This window comes from Haliotis asinina, chromosome 1 (assembly GCF_037392515.1).
Source record: "Haliotis asinina isolate JCU_RB_2024 chromosome 1, JCU_Hal_asi_v2, whole genome shotgun sequence".
NCBI lineage: Eukaryota > Metazoa > Mollusca > Gastropoda > Lepetellida > Haliotidae > Haliotis > Haliotis asinina.
Genome location: NC_090280.1, coordinates 33,408,468 through 33,433,047, shown reverse-complemented (window position 1 = coordinate 33,433,047; position 24,580 = coordinate 33,408,468). Strand labels below are relative to the sequence as shown.

Below are 24,580 nucleotides of genomic sequence, written 5' to 3'. Positions count from 1 at the left end.
CATGCGACGGTGTCGCATTGGCCACACAAGATATACACATGAATGTCTGCTTAAAGGTAAGGATCCTCCTTTTTCATCCCTTGTGATGAAAGAATCACGATGAAGCATGTCTTGCTTGACTGTGTTGAGTATTCCATCACAAGGGATACATATTTTAAATCCCAATCTATGAAGGACCCTTTTAATAATGTCAGTTAATATTTAATTATTGCGTTTTCAAAGGAACTAGATTTATTGAGTGACTTGTAAATAATTACATATTTCATGATTGGTAATTTATAATAGTAACTGAGATTGTTAGTGGCTGTACCCTCAAAGGGGGTTGAATTAGTGTAGAATTAGTGTCCTCCTGAGAGGGTACGTAAGTCCCGAAACATTCAAAGTAAATTTAAGCTTACCAGGATTTTTAAATGTAGCATTTTTGTTATCTTAATTTGGACTAAGATTTCCTACAATCGTCAGCGACTGAAGGGATGGTGTAAATACAGCTGGGGTCCATGCAGGTAGCAAAGGCACTGTAAGTCCCCATGGTCCATAGTGTGGTAACCTACCTTCAGCTGTTGACGATCTATACCCTATTTTTATACTGTGTTGTCCCTTCTAGATAAAATGTTTTACATATAAGTACTAGTTTTACATGTATATCTGTGATATGCTAGTTATTTTACTGTCCTTTGTCGACAGATTTTATATGCATACATTCCATTTAAATGTTAAATGTTCTCGTCACGATATGGCTGAGATATTGCCGATGTGACGTTAAAGATTAACTCACTCACTCACTCACTGTGCTTGGGGGACCATGAACTCCCACACATTCCATTTCGTTTTCCCCTCAATCTTCATAGCACCGAACAGCGCGTAACGTGGGACAGCCTTTGGCCACTGGACGCAATTTGACGGGGTTTTGAAGTGTCATTCTTGTCGCGGCCAAACCCCATTGTGATGGACAGTGTGATACCGTAGCTGGGTAGGTGGATGGTGGTCTGCGCATGTCTTTTGTTGACTGGGATGACCACGTTCTTGCCGCAGTAAGTGCTCACGTTGTTCATGCATTTGCCGTTAAAGTTGTAGTTGGTTTTGAACTTGTGGAAGCAGGTTGACGATCCAGGGAGACTGACTGTTTAGACCTAAAATAGTAGTAAAGATGAACTGCTGGATTGCCATTTTCGCTATCTTTCTACTTCTTATGACTGTTGATGACGTCACTCTCAACATCCGGTTACGCCAGGATAATTTGCAGATAGCGATACCGTTGGGATGCTGTGTCTCAGCAATGTGCACCAGATCGCATGTCTTCCTTGCCATACTTGAACAGCCGAATTATGGTTTATTTTGTGAAACACAATATCCTTGCAATATGGCTGTTGGAAGGGCCCGTTCCCGTTGCGTCGACGTCAATCTTGGCATTTTCTCGTGACATCTTTGTATTCATGACAAACAGGTTTTATATCCTCTGTACGAATAGGCGCTTGTGCATGGGACAGTACCCGCAACTTGCGAAAGTTCGTGCAGAACACGTACAAATGTGATTGGCTGCGGTTTTTTTGGCAAATGAAACAAGATCGTTGCGTTCTAATACGATCAGTCTTCTGTACATTTACTAGTTAGAACGGACCCGTGAAGGTCTGGGGACGAATAGCCCTTCAGCAACCCATGCATGCCATAAACGGCGACTACGCTTGTCGTAAGAGGCGACTAACGGGATCGGGTGGTCAGGCTCGCTGAGTTGGTTGACACATGTCATCAGTTCCTAGTTGCACAGATCGATGCTTATGTTGTTGATCACGATATTGTCTAGTCCAGACTCGATTACTTACACACTGCCGCCATGTAGCTGGAATATTGCTGTGTGCGGCGTAAAACTCAACTCACTCATTCACTAGTTAGAAGGCATATTTGGGATTGCAGCATCAATTACACCAGTCCTTCGCTCGTCAGTAAATAATCGGCGTCATCAATTAAGGGTCAAATGGTATATAGCACAGAAGTAATAATATTAGAGTGTCATCCTAATTTTTTATGTGTTGACAAACGTGACACATTGCGACACAGAGACAAAACGTTCAAGCAGCACCAGCAAACATGAGTTGTGTAGACTAACCCCCCCAAAGTGTAAATGAGAAACATTGTGTGCCAACCTCACTCACTCATTCATGTGTGGTTTGTGGAATATCCACTGTGCACAGACGCAGGTTTACAACAAGAAGTGACCTTTGAAAATTGGTATTCATGGTAAATAAAAGGGGTTTTATTAACTACTCACAACGGAAAAAAAACACATCTGTCGTTCATTATGTCCCGAATGTGCTTGTGACCCCAACTAACACGCTAATATACAGTTTGAGCATCTTACAAAATCAGTAATATATTTGTTGCAAGTTAAACCCGTGAAGATCCTGTTAGGATTGATCTTCTGTAACCGATACTTGTCGCAACAAGCGAATTACAGAGTGGTCAATGTCGCTGACCTGGTAGATCGATGCTCGTGTTGTTGATCACTGGTTTATCTCTTCCAGACTGGATTTGTTACAGACCGCCACCTTTATTGTTAAATGCGGCGTAAAACTAAACTCACTCAGTTGCTCACTCACACTCACTCACCTATTACAAGCTGATATATTTTCTGTAAATATTTATTTTATTTAACTCTGCATAATGATTACCTGTCAGATTTTCGTTTGTATAAGTCATTTTTGGGGGATAGGCAATTGCTAGGAATCAGTTGGTCACACTGTGTCAATGTGACCCGACGGTCTTAACAAACCCTAACACTAATACTTCATCTAAATACTTAATCAGCTGTTACCATTTGTATGTATAGTCACGCGCAGAAGTAACTCAAGTCAAGTATAGAGCAGGTATGTATGACTATTTGTAATTTTCAATATTAAAGTCAAGACATGCAAACAGAGTCAGCGAGAAAAAGGAAATGAGTGAGCACATTTCAACTCACTACCTAGAATGATGCCATCATTCAGTTTTCGGAAGGTATAGGTGTTGATGGGTAATGTGCCGATATTGTGGAGGGGTTGTGACCCTTGGACGACAAAGGTCGCCTGTGGTCATTGCATCGATGCTGGAGACAGTAAATCGTGGTTATGTTTACGTTGAAATGACGGGCACCATTTTAGGCAGACACTCCAGCTTCCTAACGTCTGATGACATGGTTTCTTCCAATTTGAGTTAAGCGTGGCATTGTTGAACAAGGGGTAATAAACCAAATCTTTGTGCAGTCTTATATCCACTAATGATGGTGACAATTCCTGCAAGTTGAATTTCACGAGAAGCGTGTGCATGATACCCACGTGTTCATTGGTATGGTGCCTTATGGTGATTCCTCCTATTAATGTGTTTTTGCTCTAATGGGATAGTCTAATGGTAAAGCTTTCGCTCTGCCTTGTTATTGCTGAAATACTGCTATAACTTGCGTAAAAGTCACACAATTGCCTCATATCATCCACTCAAATATGTACTCAAACAGAGGTTTGTCTCGGTCAGACCATGTCATTAGAGATCCCAGTTGGATGGTGATCATAATGTAGCCCACTGGTTGCGTGTACCAGGCTAATGGCAGCCCACTTTGGAATACTGCTGAAAGGGTCTTATGTTTTGTTATGTTGTCTGCAGTAGTAGGAATACCAGGTTTTGCCGTCAACCTTGTTCGAAATCGAACCCAGAATACCCTAGGAATATATTACAACCCATATTACAACAACACACACGATTTGGATTTGGTGTCTGCGTTTGGTCTGGGTGACCTTGAAATTGTTTGACCTTGGCGGACATCTTGCGCTGCATTATTTTGAACATTCTGTCCTTGATGATTAAGAACGTTCTGAATCCTTTGAACAAGTTCATCGGCCTTACCCCCCTTCCAACTCTCTTGGACCTGTTCATCCCGTGATAAATCAATGTATACCAGCGGTGTAAGGACCATGATCATTGGACCCGAGGGAGGCCAGGCTGTCGGTTCCAGTAACAAAGGTACGATCGGTTTCTTTAAAGCATCTGCCAGGCTGACTTCTCGACGGCAGTTGGCTGATAAGCAGTATTTTGTTGTTACACAGCTGATGACAACCTTTGACCCCCTCACACCTTTGTCGATTTTGTCGAACAGGGAGTCGCCGCCACCCATCTGGTGAACATCCATCCAACACGTGTAGCCAAGGGAAGTAAGTCGAGCATACAGTTTTTGTATCTGTTGTTGTTTGCCCCACTGGTATGACAGAAACAAGTCCGTTTTCTGTGCCTGTGTAGACAAGCAAAAATATAACTGGTAATATTCACCGTGACAAGCAAACAACTAGACAACAAAAACAAACAAAAACAAAACAACAAAACAGAAACCATCCCAAAACACTTTTGACTATTAATTGACGACATAATCGCCTTAGTTAAACTCTCAGACAACTGCTCGCAAATGGTCAATGCAACTTTCGTGCATGTGCAATTAACTGTATTTTACCGTCGTCGTGGAAGTCGTTTTCGACTGGTCTCCATCTTTGTTGGGTTTGTTCTGAGGTATATGGACAATTGCAGGACCTTGGTTCCACCAGTTTTTATATTCTGGAAACATAAACACATCTTCTCACTCCTTTGTCTTGTATAATGTGACTGAGCCCTTTTAATCATCACTCATTCCTGCACCGGTTAAGTTTTTGGACGAAAAATATTCTGTGGTTTGGTAACTTTGTGTAAAACTTAACAATTTCTTTGAAAACTGGCATTCGTATTTTGAAACATGACCCATGCATATTTTGTAAAATTTGGTTTAAAAGCATACTACTTAATTTCAAAGTTAAACAAAAAGTAAATAACATACCATTTAACAGCTGTGGAATACGCGACGTGTTTTCTTTAATTTAATATGTAGGAATGTTAAATGTAAATTTATCCTTTTAGTGACAAAGTAACAATGACTGTTAGTATGTATATATCATGTCGCTAACTTAAAATACATTTAAATTAAAAAAAAAACATTATGAAAACATCGTCTGTATTGGAAAACATGTAATTGAAGATTGAGTTATCTTGCAAGGTCGGAGCAGAATATTGTCCTCTTTAAACGCTTAGGCATTTCTTTGGGAATGTGTCTGAACTCTCAAAAAAAATACCTTTATGCATCTTTGTAGATTAAGGATACATGATTCTGGCCTAATCTCCTTCAGCCTACGCCTAGCTCATCCAGTCACTCTCACCTGGTTCAACATGTAGGCTGACTTCCACCTTGTTGTAACTAAGCTGTAGGAGAAGCTCCCGGAACTTGGCCTTCGACCAGAATGCACCCGTTTCTACTTCTTCCCCCGGCCGGGAGAAGAACCGGATGAAAAGGTACTCGCTGAAGATCGGCCCCATGGACCCTGCCGGTGGCCATGTGCACTTCTCCAGAAGGAGAGGAATTATAGGCTTGCCTAGTGTGACCGCAAGGTTCACCTAGAATAAACATTGTGGGCAGTGTATTCTTGTCGGTTTCCACACAGGCATCAATAATCAAGCTGATATACGTCTTGTCAGAGAGGATTATGATGTCCCTTACCAAGACAACCAGACTGGACTTCTGTTTTTCAGCTTCAGTAGCTGGGTGGCTTAAATGACTGACATTTGGTGCCTTACTCTGAGAAAGAGGGATATTTGCCATGTGTCAACATAACAGCCATCCCGACCATCCGATCCCATTAGTTGTTTCTAACGACAGGAATGGGTTGCCGATGACAAATTCTAACCCAGATCGTCAAACCTAACCGCCAGTCAGTCAATCAGTCAATCACAGATCATTACATTACTAATAATAAAAACTGAAAATACCTCACGGTTGCAGTTCGGGCTGCCAGCATATTTGTCCGTGACGCAGCAGAGGACCACAGTTGCTGATCGTATACCTCGGTCTATCTTCTCAAACAGCTTGTCTCCTCCTCCCATCTGGCCAATGTCCAGCCAGCAGCTGTATCCAGCTGACGCGAGGTGGCGTTGTAACAGCTGTACTTCCGGCTGCTTGCTCCACTGGTAGCTGATGAAAATATCCGGGGGACGTGTGTAGTCCTGTGGTTCGTCCTCTACTACTGTTTCTGGAAACAGAGTGAATTTTGTTTTACGATGCTCAGTAAACAAGCCCAAACATTTTTTCTGATTGCTGACTGTTTTCGCTATATTTTCGCAACGTAGTAGATGGTGTTGTAGGTCAGTGACTCAACACCAGGGTTCGGTGTGTCTCCGTGCTACTCTATTATTCGAGTTGTGTGTAACGTTTTAAGACTGTACCGTGACTGACGGGACCTGAGCTCCCAATCCCTTCGGTCGACTGACAATTCTAACCTGGAAGCATACACTTAATCTTGAGAAACATTTTGTCCAACAAATACCAGAATTAATATTGGCATCTGACCTGCCATTTTCATTGCATTCTCCACAATAACCGCAGCATCGGTCCTGTTCATCTCTTGTAGTGTCTGAAGAACACCGAAGGTGGCATCTCTGGTCTTGTTGGTGCTGTACCATTCATTCAACATTGATTGACACGGGTCAGCCGTCTGTGCCCATCCCCGGATGTCATCGTTGCTGTAACCAAGGCGACTGCTTAACAATCGCCAATCGTGTTTGTTTTCGGGATTCAAAAGTTTGGATACATCACGTGCCCAAAATGGCGCATGGCTCAGTGTCTGAAATAAATACAAGTTTTCATGGCTTATGTAAACCTACAATATGTACTGTGATACAAGCAAAAGCTGTGGTTGCGTTCCCTCTGTTGTAGTTCTATTCTGTAAAGAGCTTTCCCTTCAGTTCGATGATAGTCATAATCTTATGTATATAGCCAGGGAACCAAAACACCGTATTCAGTTCTAATGTCATAATACGTTATGCGCAAAATTTGAGTACTTTTTAACAAAAGCACAGACCGGTCTTCCATGCAAATAGAGTAATAGATCATATATTCTAGCAATAAACGGAAGGAGACACTACTGGCAAACAGGTTGGACCGGCGCAGAGAATACGTTTTCGATAAGTAGGCCGAGCATGGCAGTGAGCTCATTTGGTTTGTGAAAGGGAGAGATGTTCTCTAGTGCACGTGTAGTGGATGACGATGAAATTGATTCCGCGCGTAGCTGCACGTTCCTTTGCTCATCAGAGTCTTACGCTTCATTTCATGCACTGCACTTGATCGCGGACAACCTTGGGCAAACGTCAATGGGCGACACTCAGATATACTAATGCGCGTCAATTGTCAGGTTGGTGCTCAACTTAACCTTGATTGCCAGTATAATTGTATCCTTGTGAGAACAAGAGAATACTTTGGACATTCCCGCCTATAATCGTCTTTAAGCACTGACCCCTAAGAGATTTTTTTCTTTTAATTGTGTTTACCTTTTTGTCGATTTCTTCGACCTTTGACACAGTGTCTTCAACGGTTTCCCCCAGTTCACGGAGTTCTCTCCTTTGATAGTCTAAACGAACCTCCGCACGATCTACCCGTTCCTTCTGAACTGTAACGTCATTCTGGACTTTGTCGACCTTGACCCCTGTTGACGTCACTTCCTCTCCGAGTTTTCCCACGTCCTGCTTCACGCCCTTCATATCCGCTGACAAAGCCTCCAGACTGCATAGAGAGTAAAGGTTTGAGTGTCAACTATTGTAATGTTTCGCAGGTTTTAAATAGGAGAAAAAATGGGTCGGGTTACGCTCAAAACCCAGGGAGTGAATGGAATGTGTTTCATGACGCGCTTCCCAGATATGCACGGACAATACTGCCAAATCTTCTACAATATTGCGAGTGTCAAAAGTAGGGGCCGTCCTGGCAATAAAAACATAAACCCAGTCCAGTTGTCAACAGACTGGGAGGTACAGTCAGTTTCATTTCTGTAGAGACCTGTCAACTGCGCACTAACGCAAAATCTAATAATTTCAACACAACCAAATTTTGAACGGTCACAAGGAGTCGACAGACCAAGTCTGATGTTTTATCTCGTAATTTTAGTCAACCGAATAAAACAGTTGTCTTGGTGTCATCAAATGCTAATTTTTACTAGGGGGAATTATTTGTTGACAGAACAGGAAGGTGTAGGAGTTGCATATGTGAAATTGATATTTCACTACTGTACACACGCTTGTTGATTACTTGCCTGTTCTACCAGCATGTGCCCCCGATCCCAATCCTTCACAAATAACAAATAGCAAAGAGTGACAACAAGATAATGATCGTTTGTGAAACAACTTTTCTATTCGGGTGTCCACAGTTGATCTGTCGGCTTTATGGGACTGTGCAAAATCTGGGTGTATGTCAATTACAAGATTCTGTTATTGAGCAATTCAATCTCAAATAAACTAAAACGGACTGCACTTAATCTTGGGCACCAAGAACAATGGATAGCCGGACAACGTCGTACGCAAAAGGGAGATATTTTGTTTTCAATACGAAACTTCAGCGATAATAGATGCTTTCTTTTTCGTTTACTTAGCAAATATAAGCCTGTAACTGTTTAAAGGCCTGTTCCAAAGAACTTTATAGTTGTAATATTTCATGCCGCCATTGGCAAACGCTGGGTCGTGTTATAGATCTGTGAAAACCTCGGCATGGCGACAAAAGACCGAGTCAGTGCACATGGCGTCATCATGTCGCTTAGGATATCGCCTTTGGGCCATCCCCTTATAAGGTAGTGGACAGTCACGTTCCATTTTTATCGAAAGTGACCAAACAATTGCCTAAAGGCCTCCTTTTGAAATCGGAAAACCGGATATGTCGGAAACATCAAAATAGCAAGTTATATTTTATTAGCCTCCTGTTCATGTTCCTCACAGACCTCCTTCCTTCAAGTATATCCAGAATGAAGATACAGGTGTCCTTGACCGACTGGACTTTGGTAGTGTCGCGGAGATCAGCTATGAAGGACTTCCGGTTGTCCAGAAGGGGTCGATGAACTGCTCCCACCGCACGCATCGCATTCAAAACTTGGGGAGATAACTCATCCTCCGGTCGACACAATAACTTTGTGAAGTACTCCATTACTGGTTCTGCTTTGTCCTGCAGTTGATGTGACACGTGTATAGAGATAATTCCTTGAGTTCAAAATTAACGAATAGTTTCAAATCGTTCTAAGAAATTTAGATATTTTATTTTCTTCTTGGACTCAAGTTGGTTCTAGGAAGGTGGGGAACAATTTTGGATGTCATCACTTGCCATTTAATTATGAAACTTCTTTAACTCACCACTGAAGTCCGAACGGCTATGTTCTTGAGGATGTTCAACAACAGCCGTCTACCATTTTGGTTATGAACTTCAGCCTGCGTCAATACCGTGGTGTGAGGTACGATCAAGTCTTGACGTTGTTGTGACAAATGCAGGAGAATTGTCAGATAGCTGACCTGCTCATGTTCGTCAGCTGACTTCATCTCCTTGATAATGGTGGCAACGTTGTCATCATCGAACAGCTGGAAACGCAAATATGATTGCTGGGGAAACATGGAGGGTCAGAAGTTCAAACTGTCAGTATTGTGTAGTCAGACATCTTACAATGTGGTTCCACAAGAAAACAAAGCCGTCACTAGCCATGTTTTAACAAAAACCTAAGCCACAATGTTCTCACGTTCACCTGCAAGAATGTCTACAGACGAATGAATTTCTCCACGTTTATTGAATTAAGGTGATTATGGACCGACATCTAGGTTTCTGCCTAAAACAGAAAATCTAAGGGATTTGTTTTGTCCATGTTCAGTGAACTGATGAAATGGTTGTAAAGAATGTATGTATGACAGCTAAGGCAAACACACAGTTCAGGGGATGAGTTTGTTCCAGCGATTACAATACACAGTTACGATGCGTTATAACGAGGTAGTTAATCACGTACCTGTGGCTGACGTTGGGCTACGTCTATCAAGAGCGAGAGGACAAGCTCCCTCACGTCATCATCCCGACTGTCCATGAAGTCAAAGAAGGTCGAAAAGTGCGGTGCGAGGGGCTCAGGATTGGACGGGTACACTTTGGTTATGGGGACTGAAAAAACAATACACGTACTCCTTTCTTGTGATGTGTGTCAGCCGAATGCCTTAGTTGAATCGTACAAGCTGATGATCAATAAATTATTTAAACCCGGATTTTCATGGGTTTTTCACAGATTTGACCTTACTTAAGCTTCGAATTCAAATTTTGGTAAAGAACGTGAATCAGAGTAATGGCAAAGCTAGGCAAAATGTTACAATTACAGCTGAGGACACCTCAGTCCTTTACCTTTCAAGGCTAATATCAGTTCAACCAGACTAACCTGTGGACATCAGGTTTTATATTTACAGTAAACTTCGTTATAATGTCTTTTTCTCCGAATATGTTGAACATTTTGGTCGAACTGCACAACAGGAACTGCGGTGTTTCTAACGAATTAAAATTAGTGGTGCCTTTAGTTTACTGTGTATTAGGTTGTCATGTGTTATAATTCCCCATCAACACTCACATAGCATGTCTGTGTTCTCCTCCTCCACGAACAACTTGACCATAGCCTCCATGTGCGGGGCCAAGGCCTTTGCCTCCTTAGAGGCTATGGAGGCTACATGGCTGATAGCAAGGCTCTGGATCTGCTCAAACTCGCTGTCCATGAAGCTCACTATTCTGCAGATGAACTCGGAGGCTTTCTCAGCTGTTTCCGGATTGTCTATCTGAGTACAGAAGGTATAGATTAATGCATTATCCGTTTGTTGCTTTCTTTGTTGTTCACTCAGCAACATTCCAGCTGTTCGTTTGTCGAGTCTGGATTATAAACGTTCAGCATAAACATTCAGCCTCGCTGTTGGGATATGATGACATGCGTAAACCACCCGATCCTGTTAGTAGCCTCTTTCAAGCATGGGTAGCCGAATTTGACCCAGATCCTCACGGAAAATAGATAGATAGACAAAATCAGTATCACATTGGTAATGGCTTTCTGCTGGAAGCAAGAGGGAGACGGACTATATACCAATCTCATTATCTGCAAAACGATGAGCGTCGGTGCAAATGAGGAACGAACACAGTTTGTAGTCATGATGCACGGCTTTTGCTCATGTTTCCCTCAGTATACAGTAATATAACCTATTCAGAATACTCCGGTGTAGAGCCATAAGCAATAGGTTAGTCTGTAGTATTTACAGGTTCTTTGACACCCCATCCACCAAATATCCGGTTTGTTGACTTCCAGGACCCTGTTTGACAAATGGTTTCGATTTTAGCCCAGTTCTCAGAGTTATTTGTTAAACTGTTTCCAGAAGTTTGGCATATTCTGTGTTAATGTGGAGATCTCGCTGGTTCCGAAATGGACCTATAATGCATCCTCGAAGCTGCTGTCAACAATAATTCAGCTACGCGGGTGTATGGGTCACCTGGTAAATTTAACAAACTGAACTTTCAAGTTTTGCTGTAAATTCCTATAACACTCACTCACTCACTCACCATCTTACACAACCTTGTACCGACGGTGGAGTATAGGTCGTAAAAGACGGTGTCTGGAGTGTTGGTGTCGGGATTGATGAAGTCTCTTTGTGTCGCGGACATCGTCAGAGACATCAGAGTACCCACTTGATCATCAGACAGGACCTTTGCGTCCCTGAAACAAAGATGGGAACAAATATATTGATAAAGTACACTTTGCAGGAGAGACTTCAATAAAGGGAGACATCGAGCTGCACCCAACGGCTTAACGATATTATATACAAACACGTGACTTTAAAACACGACGGTGAATACATCACATCCCCTTTCTGAATTATACACTGGACTTATAACTGCCATGAAGGACGTATTTAAGTTGTGAGTTTAGTTTCAAGTCGCTTTTAGCAATATTCTAGCAATATCACGGTCGGGGAATACCGGAAATGAGTTTCACACATTATACACACGCACACATATGCGGGGGCATCGAACCGGGTCTTCGGCGTGACGAGCGAACGTTTTAACTATTTTATACCCCAGTTACAAGGCGACAGATAAAATAACACGAAACTACTTTTTCACTGATTTATCAAAACGTTGTTGCCTTACGTAATGGCGTCCATTGCCTGCGCAGCCAGTGTCTGCGCAATATTACGCGATGCTGGAAGGTCCCACCGGAAGTCAGCATCTTCTAGGAGCGGCTGAAGAGTCTTCATGAAGTGGAACATCAACGTCTTTTCTTTCTGCAATACACCCAGTTTACTAGACACACCTTAGATTGTCCCTTATTCCTTTCAACTCAAATTTTACTTGTACGCACTGCTTTAGACGTCTTCAAGACAATAGGTTGCTCCGGTAAACTCGAAGTGGAGAACATCGAATTATCAACTCCTCCAAACATGCTGATGGCTCGTATTGGACGACAGATTACAAAAAAAAGTGTTATATTCGGAATGAAAAGAAATGAATATTGTAGAATTTGTGTTTGAAAAGTATGATAGGGTTCTACGAAAGTGGATTCCACTTTTTATTATGGGGTGGTAGCGTTTAGTGGTTACGCCGATGTCCCACTTGGGTACATATCTATAGTTGTGATATTGTCGTAACATTGCTAAAAGCGGCGTAATACCGTACTCACGCCCAGTCAAGTTTTCTCGCATTCGTTGATTTGCCTGTTTCACTATAATCATCCATAACACTCTGTGACATGTTTGAAAAGAGTGTTAAAATTCTACTATACAGCTGTTTAAATGCCTTTGAAAGAATTATTACTCATAGTAGTAAATGGGTATGGTTTAACGACATTGTTAGCAGCATGCCAGCAATATCACGGTAGGGGACGGAGGAAATGGGCGTCACACATTGTATCCTAGTTCCTAGGATCTAGGGTTTGGCTACTCCACCTCGATTATTTCTTTATTAGCGGCGTAAAATGATATTCACCCCCTCATTTAACCTCTTCTCAATATATATTTGCGTCACATGTAAAGGAACGTTGATAATCGTGCCTGCTATCTCACTTTGACCGTGTCTTAAAATGTTTGTTTTTTTTAACTTCGTACCGCTTAGTTATCGCGCTGGATACCTCAGTTTGATCTCTTTGTAACATTTTGCTTTATAAAAAAATAATGACATAGTTATCGTCCTTCTTACCTTGATACTGAACTCCACCCATGTTACGACCTCTGACCCCAACCTGAACATGAACTTTGACCTTGATGCAAGGCACTTCAAGCAGTAGTGAACCATACGTTCATTTAACTCTTTGATGACCCGGTCACGTCTGAAACATGAACACATGAACATTACATGTATATTCTGTACATGTGTGTGTGCGTGCGTGTGTGCGTGTGTGCGTGCGTGCGTGGGTGTATTGAGTGCGGGTGTTGTACGTGGTGATATTACTGCATACCTTTCACAAAAGCGTAAACTCACTCACTCAAGATTTTGAAACATCAGACGCCATGATGTACATGTACTCTGTTCCCTCATCCAAATGAATCATTAACTGTACATTTATGTCTCTTACACCGAGTATTCCGGACTCAGTGTAACTAGAAATCTGCGGTTCCTGCGACTCTAGTCTGCCACTTATGAAATAATCGGCCAAGAGACCGAAATACCTTCTTCAGGATCTCCAACGTGTTTACTTTATCACAGAATTATGGGTTATATTTGTTTTAATTGTTTAATTTATTTGAATAGTGGTTGTTTGAATTACCACGTTGGGGGGACAGCGTGGTTCAAGAACTTACTTAATCTGTTTCAAGAACTGAGACAAGACGCTGACGTAAAATGTGGTCAGCGTATCCTTGTTATCATCCGGGTCCCCAGATATCTCGACGTCACTTATAAGGTCAAGTACATCCTGAGCATCGGCCACATGAGGCTGAAATGCACAAAAAAATTCAAACAACTAAACCTGTTCGTTTCAGTGAGAGCAAAATCCGAAAAATGAACATACCAAATGCACTGGGATTCGTACCCAAGATCAGTGGATCCTGCTGCGAAATGGGAGCACCTCTCCAAGGTAAAAAATAATGCCATGATCGGCTGAGTTACTTACCTCTACCTGAGTTATGCCTCTAGATGCGATGGTATACATTCGTTGCAATGAATGTAACTAACATGTATACTACACGTTACGCCGCTTTTAGCTAGATTCCAGCAGTATCACGGAGGGGATGCCAGAGACGGGTTTCAGGAATGGTACTCATGAAGAGATTCGAATCCGGGTGACAAGTGACCGCTTTAACATTTAGGCTACCCTACCGCTCCTATAAATTATTTACGAAACAGTTTGTTTCGAACACCTACCTTCCATTTCAGGAACTTATCCTTGACAGTCAGCACTGTCTGAGCTGTGTCCGCACAGTGACATTTGGGTATCTTTACCAGGGACTTCAGGAGCCGAATCAGCAGACTAATATGTTCCTTGGAGCTGCAACAGAGGTTATGACTCTCAATGTTAAAGATCTGCGAAGATCTGGGTTATAACTGGTCTTCAGTAACCTATGCTTGTCGTAAGAGGCGAGTAAAGGAATCGAGTGGTCAAGCTCGCTGTCCTGGTTGACTCGTCATCGTATTCCAGTTGCGTAGATCGACGCTCTTGGTGTAGATCACTGGATTGTCTGGCCCAAACGCGGGTACAAGCCACCGTCATATAGCTGGTGTACAACAGTGTGTGGCGTAAAAATAATCTCTCTTAATCAATGTTCAACATAGTTTTACGCCGCTTTCAACAATACTAGTATTGTGCCTGTGTCGGAAATCGAGCCCGGCGTGACGAGCGAACGCTCTGACCACTCGGCTAAACCCCCGTCCAGATAATACGGTAAGTCACTGAGGCAGTACCATATGTATTGTTGTATCTCTTTGCTACGTCGTGATATTTGTAATTTTTTTAAAATATAATAATGTATTTAGAAATGAATATATTTGGTGGTGATAACTATGGCGTCAACGGACAGTCACACTTCTATTATAGCCGGTAGCAAACAAAGATAAAAGGTGTTTCGTTCGATAGTGTCATCGTATACCTTCAAGACATCAGATTGTGTCCGTCTTGTTGATAGCATGTATAGTAAAATGATGGAGCTTAACAACGAATCTCGTACAACATTTAGCCATCACCCACTGAAGGTTCTTGCTGCTATGACAACGACTCCCATACACCGTTTGGACATCACTCACTAAAGGTTCTTACTGCAATAACGACGACTCTTATACAACGTTTGGCCATCACTCACTGATGGTTCATACTGCAATAACGACCCATCACTCTGTGCTGGTTCTCACTATAATAACGACGACTCTCATACAACGTTTGGCCACCACTCACTGACGGTTCTCACTACAATCAAGGTTGGTTGGGTAGCCTGGAGGTTAAAAAGGTCGCTCGTCACGCCGAAGACCGTGTTCAATTCCCAACATGGGTAAAATGTGTGAAGACCATATGTGATGTCCCCCGTCGTAATATTACAGGGATGTTGCTAAAGGCGGCGTAAAATCATACTCAATCACACACTCATACTATAGTCCACTCATAGCAATCGAAAGCCAATTCCGAATTCGTTAAGCGTCTATTTAAAACCTTATGGTTTTTTTATCCATTGCACAATTTCATGTATACTTTTCTCGTCACCAAACCTGGGAACATATTCGTGGTTAACCGGGATTCGAACTCACGATCAAGCGTTTCAGTCGTACCCAACAGACCTTGGACCCTCCATTCCAAAGGGCATTCAAAGGTCGTCATCGTTTAAGATGTCACTGCTTACTTGTTCATGCTGCCGCAGATGACGTTGCAGACGGCAGGTTTGACCAGCAGAACGTCAAGGAAGCTGTGGTCAGTCAGCTGGTCAAGGAACTGTCCGAACGCTGGCGTCATTGTCTCAAAGAGGTTTGAATTGCCCTGGAAAAGACAGCTGACATTAATCCATGGTGTCGAATTAGCACTGATTTAGAAATCCGCTCTGAAATTACACCATGTACCTGGAATACTGTTATAGGGGTTAACACAACTGACACCCTAAAACGTTTGTTTGTTTGTGTTTTGTTTTTGTTTTGTTTGTTTTTTAAGCCATAATACCCAAGATGCTGTAGTCAGTAAAAATCAAACCTGGACCAAACAATCCAGTGATCAGCATAATAAGCATCGATCTATGCAACTGGGATACGATGATATGAGTCAGCAGGTCAGCGGACCTGACTCATGGACCCCGGTAGTCGTCTCTCGCAACAAACATGGGGTGCTGATGTCCAGTTCTAGTCCGGATCCTTCTCGTTCAATTACCCATTACCAAACATTCGTAGACATCTTTAAGCACCAGATGTATTTGCACTGAGTATTTTTAGCATTCTTCTCATTTTTTGACTAAAAGCAGATAGATATAAAAAAGATTTTTTAGTGATTAACTAACGAAGACATACAAATTGAACTCTGATCCTGACCTTCAGTACAGTGTCCGCGACGCCGTTGTACAAGATTCCCACCTCATTGACCAGATGGTGAATGTTGCGACCATGCTTATCCTTGCAGATGTTGACAAGAAATGACAGTATGTCACTCGACAGCTGAGCAAATAGGTTACCCCCCCTGAAACAGATAAAAACAGTTGAGAATGAGTTGGACGGCTGTCGATTCATTGCGGTTAAAATCAGATCTTTTCCTCTGCGTGAAGATCCGAGATCAAGTTACGTCTGAAATCTCGTTACCTTCACAGTCAGTGCCGATGCTGCTGTTCACGGTACGCGAAGCAGCCGTGGAAACAGCAGGTTCCAAACGGATATAAATAAGGACACACCAACGTAATGTTATTTACTCGGATATTTAATACACTTCGTAGTTTCTAAGAGTCCAAAATGGAATGCCATTGAAGGGAAGGTTCTATTCTGTGTACAGAATCAACAGATCAAAATTTCACAGTCTATATATTCAATAAAACAGCCGAAGCTGATATCTGACTGGGTCAAGTTGTGTTCCAGCATCTTTGGTCTTGACCAGGGTTCAGCACTGGTCCGTAGCACAGCGATCGCACGACGCTCGTCCATGACGCCCATTACAGGTGGTCACGCAGTGTGATATTGTGTGAGTGTGAGGACTTTCGCAGATGCGTAAAACCACTCTCTCACTCGTACACGCAATACACTCACTCGCATATTCAGCAACAGCGTACTCGTCATTAATTTAATACTCCCACGCCCACTCATCTCTCACAGGCCTACTCAGTGACCCACTCACTCACTCTCTCACAGACCTTACGATTCACTCACTCACTCACTCACAGACCTACACAGCCACCTACTCACTCTCTCACAGACCTACACAACCACCTACCCACTCTCTCATAGACCTGCAAAGCGGTCCACTCACTCACTACCTCACAGAAGCACTCAACAATACACCAACTCACTCACTCTGCGCAATGGCCTTACCTGACGGCTACAAGCAGGTCGTGGAGGACGTCCAGGACAATCTTCAGCGTCTTGTTGCTCTGTGGGAAGTCTGCTTGACCGATTACTTGTTGAAGTCGACTCAGATGACATCGGAAGACGTCAATGTTTTTGATGCCCTTGCAAAAGGATAGGGTTGATACGAATGACCCAAGACCTTTCAGTACTTAAAAGGCAATTTCAAAGTATACAGTTCTAAAAAAAGACAAAATTTCATTACTAGAATTCACAGTTATCTATTTTTACGATAGTTTATGTGCAATCAATGAATGGATGTAAGTTGATGTAACTGGCTGACAGCGTGCAATTGCACCCCAACGGTGTGCGACATTGTTCCTAATACACGGGGCAATAGGCAGCCTAGTGGTCAAAGCGTCCGCTCATCACTCCGAAGATCCCGGTTCGAATACCCACAAGGGAACAATTTGTGAAGCCAATTTCTGGTATCCCTCGCCATGATTTTACTGGGATATCGCTAAAAGAGGCATAAAAATAAGCGCACTCACATCGGCCGGTCCCATTCAGAATTGATCTTAAGCAACCCATGCTTGTCCAATGAACTAACGGGATCGGGTGGTCAGGCTCGATGACTCAGTTTACACAACATGTCATCGTATCTCAGATCAATGCTCATGCTGGTGATCACTGGATTGTCTGGTCCAGAGTCGATATCCGTCATAAAGCCGAACTATTTCTGCGCGAGACCTCAAACAGAATGAATTTTGTTTTTCGCAGCCTTTTGCAACATTCCAATAATATCACGGCAGGAACGAGATCCACAAACTGCGACTATATCAGGAATCGACCGAGACGACTGTTTATCCACTAGGCTACCCCATCGCCCCAAACAAAAGAAGAACAGTCTACTGACTCATCACTTACGTAGAAGATGCCATTATCGTAAAGACTGCATATCATCTGTGAGAGTGACCTTTGCATATCCATGACGTCATCAGCGCGTGACAGGAAGGAAGTCTCGTGAAACATGTACAACTCCAGGAAGTCCTCCTGGGCTTCCTTGTACAATCCCAATCTGGTGAAGTACATTACAAGACAAAATGAATACAGCTGGATTATAGTGTTCAACATTTGGTACATGTTAGTTAGCTACCCTGTTATGTTAAGGCGTTAGACTCGTGGAGATCCATGTTAGCATTGTTCTTCAGTAACCCATATTTGTCGTTGGAGGCAGCTAACAGAATCTGGTGGTCAGGCTTTCTGACATAGTGGACACATGTTGTTTACAGACCTCTGTCATATAGCGGAATATTGCTGAGTGCGGCGTAAAACAATAAACCAAAGCAAACCACAAAGATGATACAAAACCGTATTTTACCTGAGCTGCGTTCCTGTGTTTAGTACTCGCCTGGAAGATAAATAAATAAGTAGATTATTTATTCGAAGTCAGTGATATCGCTGCAGTTGTTTGGTGTGTTTTGTGTTTGCCATTGTTGATGTTTTGGGTTCCTTTTAGTCTGGGAATGGAAGGACACCGCTAGAATGTATCTTTCTGAACCTCAAGGGTGAAACAACTGGTGTTTCATCTGCTAAGCAGTCAAAGTAGCGGTTGCAGTTGCAGCGATAGCAATATCCTACACGAGGTAGCCACTTTATACAGAAATCATAAAAATCATTTATTATTTTACTACAAACACTACAAGCTGAACTGAACTTCTCCCAGAAAATGTCTATTCAGTTTTGTAAAGGCACTGATTTCAGTGCAGGGTGATGTTAAACATACGGGTCTCTCTTCTTGTCGACGACAGCGAAGAAGCCCGTACGGAGAGCCCGACTGTAGATTTTGTAGCTGAATCCTGGCTCCCTGGACGTGAACTCCCTGCTCAGAGCCTTCAGGACCGGTCGCAGCGTTTTGGGGGTCGTGTCCCACTTGGAGTAAGCAGTCGTGACATTTAGAACGATTGTAATGGAGGCCGATAACAATGGTGTTAAATTTCTACAGATGCAGAGACTGGTGTATGTAGTATATAAACATTTCAGTTAGCATCATCATCACCACCACCACCACCACCACCACCACCACCACCACCAACTACCATCATCATTATCATCATCATCATTATCATCATTAGCGTCATTGTCATCAATATTGGCAGCATATTCATCAGTTCTTACAGTATTATTATCATCATCATTGATTAGTTCTTACATCATCATCATCGTCATCGTCATCGTCATCGTCATCATCGGTCAGTTCTTACATTATTGTTACCATCATCGTCACTGATTAGTTCTCATATCATTATCATTATCATTGATCAGCTCTTATATCTTCATCATCTCCATTGATCAGTTGTTCTTTCATGATCAATGCCAGCATCATCGACATAAGCGCTTTTTATCCGACACAAATACAATCAGCTGACTATGTTAGATCATCTGTGGAGTCGTGTCCACATGCGGAAGTAGCGCCAAGTTTGACTTACATGGTAGTAGCGCCTGTACCCATCAGAGTAGCCCCGAATTGTGTCGATCAAGGAGACGTGCGTCGTCCCGGGGCCCGCCTCCAGCATAGCTACGACGAAGTGGAGGCAGTCGGAGTAAAACATGCCTGCTTCCCCAGCTCCCGTCGCCTCGGGATCAAGCTTCCTGTGCAAGTGAGATGAAACGAGGTTTCAGTCTAAGTAAACTTAGTCTCAGTATTTTTCGTTACACTCCTCTACTGACTCTAATACACCCCAGAAGGAGGTCGCCGCAGGTGGTCTTTGAGACTGACCAGTCAGAACACAGCTTACCAAATCGCGAAAGCTGACATTCGCCCATGTGTCGAAAAGGATTGTACCCGAGCGATACCAAATGCAAATTTCAGTACGATCGCTTCCGGGTGATGCAGATTGAGCACGCCACAACAGTGAGTAAACAGTCGCTGGAAATAGCTTTTTTTATCAATATGCAAGGACGTCAGCTTGTGGAAATATTGCCTGTTAGTAACCATGTCACCGGAAAGCCCTGAGCTGACCCACAGGTCAAATATCTGTGTTTTATGCGGACTTTCGTTTTGTTTTAGGGATGAGTTTCTGTGACTGGGGAATTTTGTAAGTCCCGCCAAAGCCTAAACAGTCGCCGTTGTCTGATTGGATAAATCCGTATGGTCATCTCGCGGTTGATTGGACGGTCACTGGTCGCTCAAAGGTTCCCTGATGCGACACCCTACCGGGGTTTCGTTAGACTCAGTAGAGGCGTGCAAAGAGTAACACTGAGATTAAGTTTACTTAGACTGAACGAGGTTTGAGCATCGCACACAAGGCTGTGGATATATAGCGGTACGTGGGAGCCTTTGCGCGTGGGTGGTGTTTTCTGTTTGACACCTCATTCAGTAACATTCCAGCTATGTGGCAGCTGTCTGTAAATAACCTAGTGATCAGCATCATCAGCATCAATGTACACTAAGGGACAAGTCAGCGAGCTTAACCCTCTTACGACAAGCATGGGATGCGCATGTAGGGGAGTTTATGTTTATGGTGTTGTGGGTATTTGTATGTATATTTGCAGAATTAATGATAATTCCATCCCCACGATGACACATATCTCTCTGGGCATTTGGCTTGACACCATGAACTCCTTCCCTGACATCCTCGTCTCCCAGACATTCGACTGCACCGCCGCAACATGACTGGACGAAGACGCCCGCTTGCCATTGTGGAAATCTCACCACATTCGGCCCCAGAACCAAGAACATTTTGGAGTTTGACAGTAGACTGAATGCTTCACTCAGGCACAGCCATCCAAACATCTTCAGGTTGATAGAAATCATCAGGAAACACAGGAGGCAGATCATCAGTGAACTATGCCACAGCACAGCTGAACTGTTCCTGCTTGGCAGCACCACCTATATGCACTCAATTATGTAATGGGCTATTATTTGTTACGAGGGGCGATAACTCTCCTTTAGAAATGACACAAGCGACGATCCAAATTCTCTCTTGTCTCAACATGAGCTGCGACAACTTGCTTTATGTAAAGACAGAGCCCAGCTTACGCGTTGCCCTCCTGTTCAACTTAATTGAACGAACAATAGTTTACGACAGAAAACCTTTAACTGACTCATGTTTTGCGGGGATTGTTAGTTTAGGAAATCATCGTTGGTTTAATTTCCAAATACAGTACGAACTGACACGACAGAAGATAGCAGTGAAAACGCCATGAGGAATTGGTATCTTGTCAAGGCATTTACTTGGACTGAACACGAGACAGTGAAAATCTAGCGTGTCACAACATCCCTGAAATATTAAGAATACTCTTTATATATCATCTCTCACGTAACTTCCAGCGGCAGTTCTTCGAAAAAATTACCGAATTCAAATTTTACAAATAGTTCTCATAGAATCAACGACCTCAATGCAATAGAATCTGAGACACAACGGATATCCATTGGAAGGCGTTTATCGTCGATTTGTAATTATTACACACACTTGGCAATTGAGGAAATTCCTTGTATAATGTAAAATTTAGTTATAAATATGAATTGTACCTTTTGACTGGAGATTCAGTACTTAAAATGGCTTTGAGAGCCCCTCTGTGGTTTTACCAAACACTCACTCGATAATCATGTTTTGGAAATTTGTAAAGCGATGGTTTTAGTACAGTTGAACAATGGTGTCATGTTTGAATCAGTTATACGCACGTAGTATAAGTATACGCCAAAACAAGTTTCTTTTTTAAAGAGTATATATATCCTTCATTTGCACATACAGTTATTGTATATATCATGCACCATAAACACTTACAGATATAAAAAGTAGCATATTTCAGTTATGCCTTTGTTTACTATTCTATTTATGTGGTTGAACATTGGCTACATGTAGGTGATGACTGACATAATTCGCCCGTTACTGTTATTTTGCAATAACTTTATCATTGTTTCTCATTCTTCATACACCTGCTAAATATTTGTGTTGTAAAAACCCATTATGTACAATCCGACGAAATTTACAATTTGCTTCGGAAGACTTTCGCATTTCGCGCACCGTATCAGCTTCCCGCCATAGCGCCAGACCTCAATAACCGATTGCAAAACGTCAACAAAACGACATAACATGACATTCATCATTGCAATATATGCAGTTGGGGCTCTCCCCGGTGTATCACTGAATCACGAAACAAATGTTCAGGACTTAACACTTGGTATATAATTGATATATAAAAGATATACCGACGAATGGGAAGGCTCTACTGGTTAACTGTCTCTAAGTGCCATGCGCTGTCAGTTTAAGGCTGGACCGTCCGGTATAAAATTAGCTCAACTCGATTTTTGAAGGGTAGGTTTATATAAACAGATCGTCCATTAATGCGTCTCACAACTGGGACGACACCCTCAACTAACGGAATCGGGTGGTCAGACTTTCTGACTTCGTTCAAAACATGCCAACCTGTCCCAATGAATGTAGACTCTCCCTCGTTTACTGCTTGACACGCATTAGATGAGCCTGCGCATTAAACGTGTTTGTGACAAGTAGGCTGGGCAAGGAATGTAGACGAATACACTCGACAGCTACAGGTACATGAGGTAGGTCGGGGACTAAGCACGTGCAATACACGCTGACGGTGGCGTGAAATCAATACCGCTACTGGTTATCACGTGTCTCGTAGAGAGATTTCGTTAAGCGCAACTCGATTCGCACGAGGAAATTAAACATTTTAATATTTAGACGACAACCTGTTTCCCTCTTGTTTCAAATGGAATGTTCTGGAGGGTGTTCCCATAAATGCAAACTGGGGTCATATGTCAGGTCGTGGCTCATCTAATACTTGTCAGGCAATAGACTCCCATACCCACGAAATCAGAAACTGGATGGTAGCTTTTAGACTCTTTTTACATACCGACATCACGTAACAGGATGATGACTGAGTAGGGTGTTAAACAACAAACAACAAGGGATGATATTATGTCAGTTTAAGGAGATCATCGTATCCACTGCTGTACCAGCATCCACTTACTTCATCCGTTTGATGATGTCGATGAGTATCTCCTTACAGAACGTGCCTGCCTCGGACTCGTCGTTGGGGAAGTCGTCTCTAGCTACGCCTGTTTTCAGCAGCTGCAGCGACTGCCTTAGATCGGCGACGGTGACTTTCTTCTCCAGATCATTGTGTTGTTTCATCAGTTCCATCCAGTATTTGACGCTCGTTTCCTTTGTGGAGGTGAAGACGTCATATTGCTGTAGGATCGACGTCAGTGACATTGAAGTGAAGACCTGGAGGCGATGGAAGTATCCTCCTGTAATAGCATTATGGTACACTATACGTTGTCACAAGGGGAACATAAACAAACTTCGAGAGTACTTAATCAATAATCTTACCGAAAACCTCAATGATAATTGAACTCTTTGAAGCACGGGTACTAATCGTTTTGTAGTCATCGCTAGATTTTGCAAACGACATGAAAAACAGATTCAGAGGTCCATCGAAGTGCATTCACAAAGCATCGGTATTTCTGTACACCACACGTGATTCAGTGTTATTCGAGATATAAATATACTACCTCGATTTACTAAATGATTTCGGCAGTTCCAGCAGGGTGCATACAAAATGGTACCCGCTCGTAACAGCTGTATATTGAAAATAAAGGGAGAACACCCAGCCAATCAGAAAACGGCATTTATTTGTGAGGTACGATAAACAATATGATATAAAGGCTGACTACACTGTTCAATTCTTTTAGTAAGGAAGTGTAAGACATAGGTCAATAAATGTGTTCTGTCTGAATTAATACTGTTAATATCTCAGATACACTATATGACAGATAAAGCACGCTGAATTATTGATAACATTACAATCTGATGATGACATGAGAAATTTGAATTTAGCTTTACTTGAATTGGTACAACATGTTTCAGGTAAATGGTTGGACTATATTGTGATCAAAACTACAAAGACTACGTCTATGACCACGACAACGACAACGACTGCGACCGTTCCCATTGCTGCTGCACCAACTACTGCTACCTGTACGACTACTACTGCATCTACCGCTTCTTATCTATGAATCGAACTGCTAACACCATTGCGACAAGCACTACTGTCACTTTTACAACAATTACTGCTACTATCTTTAATTCTACTAATTTTATCATTTTTATGACCTAAAAAATGAACCTGTATTGCAGGATTACCACCACGAACCGGTCTTATCTGCCCCGCTGTGATACTGCTGGAATATTGCTAAAACGGCGTAAAACTAAACTCATTGATTCGCTCTTCTTCTACTACTTATTCTGT

General features: G+C 42.5%; 1 protein-coding gene across 1 annotated transcript; it reads right to left on the bottom strand.

The window, feature by feature from the left end:
• Positions 1-3,709: 3,709 nt before the first annotated feature.
• On the bottom strand, positions 3,710-23,472 carry LOC137271925 (uncharacterized). The gene is made up of 22 exons (XM_067804311.1): positions 23,300-23,472; positions 19,789-19,951; positions 19,086-19,231; positions 18,227-18,377; positions 17,327-17,463; positions 16,343-16,487; positions 15,670-15,803; positions 14,207-14,330; positions 13,645-13,778; positions 13,043-13,172; positions 11,999-12,132; positions 11,411-11,564; positions 10,440-10,641; positions 9,840-9,985; positions 9,205-9,423; positions 8,796-9,016; positions 7,363-7,594; positions 6,386-6,659; positions 5,809-6,068; positions 5,202-5,436; positions 4,469-4,569; positions 3,710-4,252 (listed from the first exon to the last, which is right to left on the bottom strand). Exons 1-22 carry the CDS (start codon positions 23,470-23,472, stop codon positions 3,710-3,712), a joined length of 4,158 nt encoding a protein of 1,385 aa, XP_067660412.1.
• Positions 23,473-24,580: the final 1,108 nt, after the last annotated feature.

Bases quoted from the DNA above. Each gene is read 5' to 3' on its own strand.
- LOC137271925 (XM_067804311.1), bottom strand. From the start codon at position 23,472: ATGGAACTGATGAAACAACACAATGATCTGGAGAAGAAAGTCACCGTC. The intron at 18,378-19,085 runs GTATGTTTAACA...GTACTTCACCAG, and splicing joins GTCGACAAGAAGAGAGACCC to ATTGGGATTGTACAAGGAAG. The intron at 5,437-5,808 runs GTATTTTCAGTT...TGTTTATTCTAG, and splicing joins GCCCGAACTGCAACCGTGAG to GTGAACCTTGCGGTCACACT.